This window comes from Pezoporus wallicus, unplaced genomic scaffold (assembly GCF_028554395.1).
Source record: "Pezoporus wallicus isolate ANWC-B61680 ecotype Strahan unplaced genomic scaffold, APGP_CSIRO_Pwel_v1 contig_8006, whole genome shotgun sequence".
Lineage (NCBI taxonomy): Eukaryota > Metazoa > Chordata > Aves > Psittaciformes > Psittacidae > Pezoporus > Pezoporus wallicus.
In genome coordinates, this window is record NW_026635487.1 from 993811 (window position 1) to 1004744 (window position 10934).

At 51.1% G+C, this 10934-nt stretch overlaps 1 protein-coding gene across 2 annotated transcripts; it reads right to left on the reverse strand.

Annotated features, from left to right (window-relative positions):
* Positions 1-258: 258 nt before the first annotated feature.
* H6PD (hexose-6-phosphate dehydrogenase/glucose 1-dehydrogenase) lies at positions 259-10664 on the reverse strand. Of its 2 annotated transcripts, none has more exons than XM_057432056.1 (5): positions 10646-10664; positions 6735-7391; positions 5545-5662; positions 3158-3427; positions 259-2490 (listed from the first exon to the last, which is right to left on the reverse strand). In XM_057432056.1, the coding sequence occupies exons 2-5, from the start codon at positions 7359-7361 to the stop codon at positions 1133-1135; spliced, it is 2373 nt and encodes a 790-aa protein (XP_057288039.1). In that variant the 5' UTR covers positions 7362-7391; positions 10646-10664; the 3' UTR covers positions 259-1132. The 2 variants fall into 2 exon arrangements, with proteins under 2 accessions (XP_057288039.1, XP_057288031.1); XM_057432048.1 differs by lacking the exon at positions 10646-10664 and adding an exon at positions 9125-9504.
* Between the last annotated feature and the right edge of the window lie 270 nt (positions 10665-10934).

Here is a 10934-nt window from a genome sequence, read left to right on the forward strand (position 1 = left end):
TCCTGTCAGAGAGGCAATTGCTAGTTCCGTGTGCTCAAGGGATAAGCACAAACTTCCCTCCCCTTCTAAGTCAGTCTCTTTGAGCTCAAACCCCACCACCACCATCTGCAAACACTGTAACCACGTTAATGTGTGCTGTACTGACAGATATGTGGATAGTTCATAAAGACACCTCCCATAGTTTTATAAGGCACTCCATGCCATGGCAAGCCTCAATTCTGAGGACAGGGAAAAGGTCATTTCAGAGAATGAGACAAAGACAGCTAAAGAAAACATTTCTTTGCTAGCTAAGCCCAAACAACTCTGAACACCAAGCTTTTCCCTCAACAATTATTGCACTTCAGCCAAATAACAGCTCTGTGAATGCCACATTCTTCACCCTGTCCCCATTATTTTAACAGCATAAAAAGCAATGTGTCTTCCTTCTCCATCCCCATGGTACCAGCTCTGCACTTAATGAAAGCAGCAAATTACTGCTTATAACCTCAGCCTCTGCTGCTGGGCAATTTGCAAAGACTCAGGACCACATGGGAGCTCACAAAGCACTGTCACCATTTAGGGGCTCCGTACCACAAAAGCAGATGGGTGTCTCTGCTTCCAGCCATAGTCCATGTCCGGCTGACACCCCCATGGGCTGCACACACACGAGACTACAGACCCACGGGCACAGAACCATCATTTTGCTGAGACAATGACACTGTCCTGGCCAGGCTGACCAGGGTAAGGGATAAACATGTTATCACTGTCTTCTAACCTGAGAATTAAAACAATAACCATGAAATTTGGCAGGTACTTCGTTTAACAAGTCTCCTGTAGTGCCTGTGAGGTAGTTAAATAATGCTAATGACCACAAAGGCCTGACAGGGAAAACAGAGGCACTTGAAGGTGAGGTAATCTGTCCAAAGTCACAGTCAGAGCCCCTAGCAGAGCCAGAAATGCTGCCTTGGGCTCCGGGATCCTACTTAGCTCTGAACACTGAGCCGAGCTCCTTCCCGAGCTCAGATGTCAGAGGCACTGCAGGCCACGCGTTAGAGGAGTCCTTCAGCGATGAAGCTGCTGCTGGCAACAGGAAAACATGGACATTGTGTAGGAAAACCCACGCAGCCAAGGGAGGAGGGACACCGTGAAGGCATCACCCCAGCAGAGCTTCATAATCCACATACCACACGAGCTGGCCAGAGCTGGGGCTGACACCCGAGGCAGGCCATTTCCTGGGCTCGTGGCCCACTCTGCTGAGCAGGGTGGTGATGTCGTGCTTACCCTTCCCCAAAACCAGCACAAACACCCGCCTGGCCTTGTTGATGAGGGGCAGGCTCAGGCTCATCCTTTGGTGAGGTTTGACAGGGCTTTCAGTCAGCACCACGGTGTGAGCCCCTTCCAAACCGCCTGCAGAGTGGGGGAAGAGCGAGGCAGTGTGCCCATCAGTGCCCACCCCCAGCAGCACCAGGTCAAAGCTGGCATTGGCCACGAGGGTTGTGATCTCCTTGGCATACAGCTCCGTGCCCCTGTCCTCTTCCACACAGAGACGCTGGTTCAGGTGCACAGGCATGGGGTGGACGTTGAAGTAGGGCACCCGGACGCTCTGGAGGAGGTGGTTGTGCAAGCTGAAGAAGTTGGACTCAGTGTCAGTGAGGGGGACACAGCGCTCATCCACCAGCCAGATGTGGGTGTGCTTCCATGGGAAGGCATAATGGTGTCTGGCCAGCCGCTGGAATAGGACCACTGGGCTTGAGCCACCCGAGAGGGCCAGGTGGAAGTGCCCAGAGCGTGCCACAGCCCTGCTTGCTGCCTCCTCCATGTCAGAAGCCAGCTGGGAAATCAGGTCCTCAGACCACGCTGAGACCAGGGGGCTTTGCCGAAACTTGGACTGGATGGTCCTGAAATCACTTGGCATCAGCCTCTTGGGGTTCAGCACTTCCAATGGCTCTGCCACGGTGAATGCCACTTCCCCACTCACCATTTCAAAGTCTAAGAGGTGCTGGTTCTCCACACCCCCCGGGTAGAGGCGCAGGGGCTGGTTGGAGATGCTGTTCAGCAGCGGTGTCCAGAATGCCCAGGAGGCCAGCAGGTTCTCAGTGGTAATGAAGAAGTCCTTCCTGCCATGGTAGATGTTGGAGATGAGGACAGAATACGCATCTCTCTCTTTCACAGGGACATACACATAGTAATCAGACAACGGCTGTCCAAAGATGCGCAGCTCTGACTGACCCACTTCTTCTCTCCAGCTGCCTTCTGGCATGATGGGCCTGAAGAGGTTCCTGCTCACCAGCACCGCAGGGGTGCTGAGGGCACCGTGCCCAATGTAGAAGACGATCTGCTTGGCTTTACACTGGCTGTGCCCCGCATCCCGCAGGGTCTCGCTCTGAATGCAGTAGGCCTGGTTCTTGAAGAGAACACGGACATAACCCACCCGTTCATCCAGAGCTTTCCCAGAAGTGAGGAGGAAGGGGACCCCTTCCCAACGCAGGCTGCCGCTGTGAACCAGCACACCTGAAATGACAGTGCTACCCAATTAAACCTCAACAGCAAGCAGATTTGAGGGGATCGCTATCACCTACCTAACATTCTCCTGCCTTAGCTCCCAGAAACCTTGGCATCCACTGTGTTTCTTGCTCCACATTCAGCCCTTTCATGATATCACTGCACTAACTGCCCTCCAGCTACCCTGCTGTGCTTCCCACAGGCCTGATAAGCCTCCTTTCATCTTGCATGAAACCAGTTTCTAAGCACGAGTATCACTCAGACAAAATCTTTCATGTGCAGAAGACGCAGCGTGGCCAGAAATGGCCTCGTGGTCTACTAAATCACAGAGAGCTGCCAATGCTTTACCCCTCAGATGCAGGGAACAACCTGTCTTTATGGAAAGGTAAAGCAGTTTGTGGGCCACTTCTAAAAATAACACAGAGGTCTTATCAAGAATAATGGGACTTAGCTCTTATGCAATGCTTCATTCCCTGGATCATTAGTAAACTACCATGACAACAGCATTATCTTGTTACACCTCCCAGCTGCCATGCTGGTGGATGCCTGGAGACATCCCTGTGTCCGCGGTGAGGTCCAGAGTCACGGACCTGGTATCAGCACACAAGGACTCCCATCTCCTGCTCTCCTCAGCTCTAGACCATTCCCCTCTCCAGGGCCAAGACCAAACTCTCACCTGCAAAGGTTGGTGTTGTGCTGATGTAGTCTTGTGCCTTCTGCAGTTCCTCCTGTACTTGGCTGGCATAAGCCTGATACTGACCCAACACAGCACTGTTCTTCTCCAGGCCCCACAAGGACTGGAAGGCCTGCAGCTTGCACTGCAGAACCTCTTCAGCCCTGCTCACGTTGGCTGGGAGCTCCATGGTCAGGAACATCAGGGCTTCGGTGAGGTGGTTCTGCAGCACGTCCCGGATGACTCCATACTGCTCATAGAAGCTGGTGCGGCCTGAGGAGGAAGAGGAGGTAAGATGCTGGTGAGCTGATGTGCTTTTCTTGCAGACTCGCCCTCTGCATGTGTAATGTGTGTGCCAAGGAGAACAAAGAGCACGAGCCCTAGCTGATTTGCACCAAGCTCCTCTTCTCCTGGCCCAGTAATTAACTTGAAGCTACCGAGCTCAGAGAAGCTGTGGATGTCTCATCATTGGTTCAAGGTCTGGTTGGACAGGGCTTGGAGCAACTTGATCTACTGAAAGATGTCTCTGCTCACAGCAGGGGGATGGACTAGATGATCTTCAAAGGTCGCTTTCAACCCAAACCATTCTATGATTCATTTGAAGCCTCTGCTCTCCCTCCAGAGGGGCTTCCAAAATGTCTCTGCTACTAAAATAGAGATAAAAGGTTCTAGGGGACTGCTTGTTCTCCACAGAGCCAGACATAATCCTCCTTTTGGGCGCTTACAGAGCCTAAACCCAGCAGGAGTAATGCTCTTGCTGAGTTCACAAAGGAGAAGGCAGCTTTGCTTTCTTGGACTGCTCGTGCTTTCAGGAGCTGCAGTCAGTGACTGGCAGCAACGTCCAGCCCAAACCTCCCACATACAGCACGATGCTGGCTCCCTGTGTAACCATCACCCTGACACTCCTGTCCCACAGGTCACAGCACCCAGGCCTTGGACTCCACACAACGTGCAGTTATACACAAAAGCTTTGACAGAGTAGCTGGAAAGCAGGGTCAGAACAGGGACCCCAGCAGGTCCATGCAATAAACGCTGCTCTTTGTTGTCTCTTTTTCCCCTGTTTTCATGTCCTAAGAAGGCTCTGGCTCAGCCTTCAGAGACAAAATTCCATGCACAAATCCCTGCCTCTCCTCCTCTGCCTGACCTCTCACGCAGATGGGAACAGGGGGAGAAGGACAATGCACTTAGGAAGAAAGTGACTCAAACAGATGCCTTTCTGCAGTCCAGCAGCAGCAGGCTGCACACTGCAGACTGCATCACAGCCGTAGGCTTTCCCTATTGATTGATACATTTATCTCCCTTGCTCTAATCCAAAGGCACATTCATTAATGTAATCAATGCTGCAGAACTGCTGGGAGCCAGGCTGCCAGCTGAAGCTGCACAGGGGAAAAAAAGACATCAAATGAAAACTCACAAAGTTGTTCAGAGCAGGGAGGGTACAGGGCTGGGGCTATGCACACACAACACTGATCTCCCTTAATCCCTCTGCAGTGCATCCCTCTCCCACAGACAGGCCCAGGTGAGGTCTGGGCTGCAAAACCAAAGATTACTCAAGTTTGATAAAATTGCATTAACTGAGTCTGTGGTGTTTGAGGAAGGAATAGAGGGAGGGAGGAGAAAGAGAGGAGAGGAGGTAAAGCGAGTGGAGAAGCAACCCTGATGTTGCAGAACCGAGGGCACCTGACAACCCAGTAAGTGCTGCGGGTGGCAGTCCAGCCCGGAGTGCTTTATGCTGAGCACTGCAGAGCGGATGCTGCAGCACTGCAGGGAGGGATTGCAGCCATGTCCTTCAGCAGGAGACCCATGCTAGCAACTTGGATTTTCTCTCTGCAATGCTCTTTCTTAATACAGAGAGGAAGGGACAGAAACAGGCAGACTAACACAGGCTGAGCTAGGTACCTGGACTGACACCAACTAGCTGACAGGAGCAACATCCAGGCGAAAGATGCAAGAGCATCTTCCAAAGAACAGCAGTCGGTGTGAGCTTGGTAGCTAACAGGACAGCAATACAGAAGTGTTGTTGTTACAACAGCTGGAATGCTGCAGCAGAAGAGTGCATCGATTCCAAATCCAGTGCTTTTTACCAAGATTTGGGATAGAAAGCTAGGTACAACCCCCCAAAGACTCTGCAACTGAAAAAGGTGGGGGATTTCCCCCCTGCTCCCAGCTGAACTGCAATGGGAATCTTTTCTTGGAAGCAGCAATACTACCTGGAAGTGAGTCAGCCCCTAACATAGTCTAAGAGTCCCTCTCTATCTCCAGGGAGCAACATATCATTTATCTGCTCTTTTTTGTTACTGCCCCAGCCACTGCCTCAAGGCCCACTTACACATAGGTAATGAAGCTGCCAGCTCTCATCCACCCTAGCTCTGCACACTCGCCTCACCAACCTTTAGCATCCACAGTCTCTTTCAGGACAACCTCCACTCTTTCCACATGATGTCGGTTCCAAATTGGATCCAGAAAGTGTCGGTTCTGATCTCGAAAAGGCAGGATATGGGCTACAGCCTGTGAAGGGAGAAATCAAAGACCCAACAAAAACTCACCGCGTTGCCACAGTATCACTGCCCCATCCAGCACTGGGATGTGCCCAGCTCTGGAGCACTAACAGACATGTCACACAGCAGAGAGCAGAGTGGGTCAGAGAGGAGAAAATCAGCAATGGAGTGATACATAATGGGGTCTCCAATGACTGCACACAGCAGACATTAAAGGTTTTTCTGAGGCATTTTGAGGTTTCATGTGTAAAGGCTGAACTACAAACTGCAAGACACTCAGTTTCTATCCGTCAAAGGACAAAGGGCTGAGTCAGACCATCCTGGGACTAACACACAGTTACAAAGTGCTGAAATACATCAGATCAGATGCTTGCACCACTAAAGCCATCTGCTCTTTTGGGGAGAAAAGGAAAAGAAAGGGAACAGAGAAGAAATCCCATCTCCATGCAGCCGGACATACAACCCCCTGTGTAAAACATGGCCACAGTGCCGTGGCTGAAACAAAATGTGGCATCACATTCCTCTAAAAGAAGGATGGCATGTCCTTGAACACATTCCCTCTGGGACAATGCAGCTCCACAGCCGGAGCTGTCCCTGCAGCAGCCAGTCCTCCATGTCCTGAGTGGAGCACAGGGCAGGAAGAAACCTTCTCCTAAGCATCCCACAAAACTAACATCCCATCAGCTCCATCACATATCAAATTAAAAGCCGCTTCTAGAAGCCACAGCTAAGCAGAGAGGCCTGTGTGTAATGAGATGGGAGAACTAGGAGAGGGAAAGTGCACTGCTTATTCAGCGAAATCAAAGCCCTGACCTTGGTGAGAAGACCAGATGAATGCTGCATCTCTCCTTCAGGCACACACACACAGTTCACCCCTAAAGTCTGGCCTCCCTCTGGAGAGGGGACCTCCATCACTCTAACTTTGTGATGCACATTTCCTCTGGTCTGTAAGATTGGCAAGTACAGGATTCCATAGCAAACAGATGCTTGGGAACAAACTCAGTGGCCCTGCCTCAATTTGAGAGGGGAAAAACACTCCCCCTGCACGAAGCCCCTCAACCTGCGCACTGCAAGCTGCTCACCTGTTTGCCAAGGTAGTGGTCCACCCGGTACATCTCCTCTTCCCTGAAGAAGCTCCTCAGCTCCGTAGCCAGCTGTTGGGCTGACTGCAGGTCATGGCCAAAAGGCTTCTCCAGTACCACACGCAACCAGGCTCCTGGAGGGGGCCTGCAGCTGCTGTTGATGTGCCGGGCAATCTCTGTGTAGGCAAATGGGGGTACTGAGAAGTAGAAGATCCTCCCAGCCTCCTTCAGCCCCTCCTGGCGAAGCAGTGTCTCGATCTCTCTGTTCAGCATAGTGTAGTTCTCGGCAGTCTTCAGCTGGTGGTATTGGCTCAGCTTAAGGAACTGGTCCTTGAGCACAGCACATCTGTTGGGAGACTCGTCTGGGGGACAGGACAGCTTCTTCAGCACATCAAACATCAACCTCTGCCCCGGCTCCAGAGCCTTCAGTGCAGCCCCATGGAAGGTGAAGCTGTGGCCACTGCTCACTTGGTCCAGGTAGAGTTGGAATAGACCCTGCCATAAATATTTCTTGGCCAAATCACCTGTGGCTCCCAGCAAGACCACTGAGATGTGGCCCTGGGATGCTTCAGCCAGCGATGGCAAGGCTCCCATGAACAGCACTGTGCACAGGACTCTTCTCAGCATCTTGGGAGAGAAGAGGTAGGTCCAGGAGGACTAGAGGACAGGATTAAAAGAGGGAAAATCTGTCAATACATGTTATAACACTGCAAAGCACACAACACGAGGTACCTGCTTTCCCATGGCTGAACAGCCAGGACGCCTGCATGGATTCTGCACCTTCCATGATTTGAACCACAGTAGTAACTGGGGCTCTTGAGAAGACTGCAGCCTCCTTATGCAAACTAAGAAGTGAAAACAGCATGTGCTTAATGTCTTTTGGTAGCATAAGGACTGTTCCCACAGCTGAGTTAAGGAGGTGTCAATGCCTTTAGCCTGTGAAGCTCAAGTCCATTTGAACACACATTTCAGAGCTGGCTACAAATGAACATATGTGCCTGCAAATTAAGTCCTGCTTTCAACAACCTCCTGCTTAGGACTTTGCTCAAATGGTATTATGTTCTCTTGGCATTGCTTCATGTCAATATTGTCACAGCAGCTCAGAGACAAGCACGACCACTGGCAGTTCCAGTACACAGGCTCCTCTTTAATACACTGACTTCAGCGACTCATGTGCAGCACCACTCTCACGAATGGAGCTGAATAAGGTCCTAATGAGCTACTGGGAGACAAATGATCTGATAAAACAACACAGGGGAAGAAGTTTCGTCCTTAAAATTGAGTCTAGACATGAGCCAGCTTGGATGCTGCCTCATGATGGTTGGCTATGTGGCCAGGAGACAATGTGGGGTTTGTGTTCTGCTGCTGCAGCTTCCCATCACTGAAGCGTGCATGTCAGCACCTGTCCTGGCCTCCTCCACTCAGCCCCCATGCAAACCACTGCAGCCAGCAGCAGCTGGACTCCCTGACCAGAATGCCCTTTTGCTCTTATTTATCCTTGTTTCTCTGATCCAACATAAAGCTGGTTTTAAGAGAAACGCCACATTTAGTTCTTGCACCTAGAAACGCAGCAGTGACTACGCCTCGAGAGAGAATCCAGAACAAGTGAGTAAACCATTATGCTGTTCTCATTACATCAAGTATTACTTCAGAAGCTCTTACACTGGCTATCTCACTCTTTGATTTTCCTGTTTGGAAGCTCTGTTCAGCTGGAGCACACCCTTCACAGCACACAACAGTTAACTTCTTTAAGACTTCTGGTTCTGGTCAATACATTTATTCCTTCTATTCCTACCTGTGTGGGAAAACCAGGCATTTTTTGACAGCAAGAGGAAAAAGTACATGTTTTTGTTATACTGGTGCAGTGGTACTCTCACTAGGCTTTGCACTGGCATGATATACCATTTTAACATGGTAGTTCCATGACCATACAACTGAGAAACGGGTCTTGGGTACGGGAATGAACTTGATCATCTGCAGGCAGAGATAAGACAGAAAAGTGTCTCATCAAGTCATACATTCACAGTCAGCTAAAAAACATATCAGGGTCTCCACTGCTCCAGTTACAGCTGTACATATGCTCTAGGTCCAAAAGCTGTTAGCCTCTACCTGCCCAGACTTACTCAGGATTGTCTATCCTAGGCTAGAGCAAAAGGCCTAGACCTTGCTCCCCCTGAATGGCAGGGGAATAAAACATAGATGTTGCCCTAGCTTGACTGGCTCTCACTTTGGAATGCCCCCAGAAAAGACACTATTCCATCAGGAAGTCGATTCAGGATCTAAATCACATAAGGGATGAGGATAACTAAAGCGGAACTTCTGAATATCTCTCCCTGTCTGCAGCTTGAACTGGTCTCTCTAAACCTCGTGTTTCTCTCCCCAGCACTCACCTGAGCAATACAGGACCTTCAGAGAAACTGCAGTGGCAGAAGTAGCTGGAAACTTGTCTTCTTCACAGCGCCTCCTGAGTGCAGATCTCTCTTCTCCTGTGACTGAGCGTACAGCAGACTCTGATCAGTGCCAGGTGAGCAGGGGAGATAAGGGAGGTTGTTCCCCTTCTGGTAAATGGGAGGAAAGACCCAATTACAGCAGAGTAAAAAGAACGTGTCTGTGCCAGCAGCGTCCCAGCACATCCGACCTCTCAGCCCATACACACTGGCTGTGAGAAACCTGTTGGCTGCTGCTTGTGAGCAGGCAAAATGCCAGCATATGTGGCAATTCCTGCTCCCAGAGTGTCTTCCTGACTCCTCTGCTTTGCATGTGAGCTGAGTGAAGGCCCTAGTGACCCTCCTCAGGAGCAGTCCCCACTCCAACTGTCAGGAGAAAGGGCTTCCCAAGGCTGCAGTGAGAAGGGGGCAGACCTAGTGAGCCCAAGGACAGCACCCATGTGATGCTGCTGTGCCCTCTGGGCACTCTAGCTTCCCTCTCAAAGGTTAGTTGGCACAGAGACTCCTTGGCTTTTCCTTCCCTATCTCCTGCATGGAAATCACTCAGCAGCTGAGCATCACTTAGGTGACCACAACTGCCACTGTCCAGTAGACACTGCTGTGCTCTGGAGAACCCCAACAAGGTGTAAATCTAACTCACATCACCTCTCCTGGCCTTCCATTGTGACTGGTTCCCATCCCTCCCTTCTTGCTGTGCTATTTAAGTTCCATTTATCCACTTAGGGAATTCAGCAAACAGTGCTGGCACTTGCAGGGGGCAGCAGTGTGGCTCCTGCAGTACAAATAATAACCATTTCAAGCAGAGGTTTGCTCTTCCCTCCCCCGCTATGGGGTTATAATGCACATGACAAACTTTCTCAAGTCAATAAATTAATATTTACATTTGCTTGAGCAACCTTTGTTCCAGGAACTAAGAAGTCTGACATACTGCCCACTGCAGCCTGGCAAGTTACTGGATGAAGAGCAGGTACCTACCACGAAGGAAGGGTTTGGGTGGATCATACTTTTCTATGTACCCAAGCAAATGAATGACCCAAGTAGTTTCCTGGCAGATGCAGCTGCCCAGTCACATGCATTCCCAAAGCGACTGAAACCAATTTCACAACACTCCCAATTGCAAAACGCTGTGCTGCACTGCCCAGAATAAGCACAGGAAACCCAGGGATGTGTTTTACTTTCACATCAGATAAGTTCCAGGTTGACAGGAGCCCACTGAAGGCCTTGGAAGCTCCCTTTGCTGTACGGGAAACATGAAAAACACCTTTTTTGTTACTGTCGCATCCCCACTGAAAAACAATGGACACGAATGGGGGCGGCCATGGGCTGCGCGCAGGTAACACAGGAAGGGAAGAGCGACAACGTTAGCTGAAAACCAGGATAAACATCCCGGATATGCAAACACCAGAGCAGGAATGACCCCACCGTCAGCTCCGGGAAGGTCAGAGGCTTAACGTGGAGACTCACATGAAGAGCAAGCTGAGGGATGGCATGAATTAAGTGTTTGGCCTTTTCCTGTCAACCACCCAGCGCAGCACGGCCACGGCCTCGCCTCCTGGCCCCAGCGCGTTGACAGCTCGCTCTCCCAAGCCCTGGAACAGCAGGAGGACGGCGTTAGAGCGAGGCAAACGACGGGAGAGAGACCCGCACCTCAGCACCCGCTGACGGCGCCGAGCACCGGGGTGCAGCGGGCCCCGTGAGCCGCTCTCCGTGCACAGCGGGAGGAGCGCGGGCAGAGCCTCACGGCAGCGGGGCG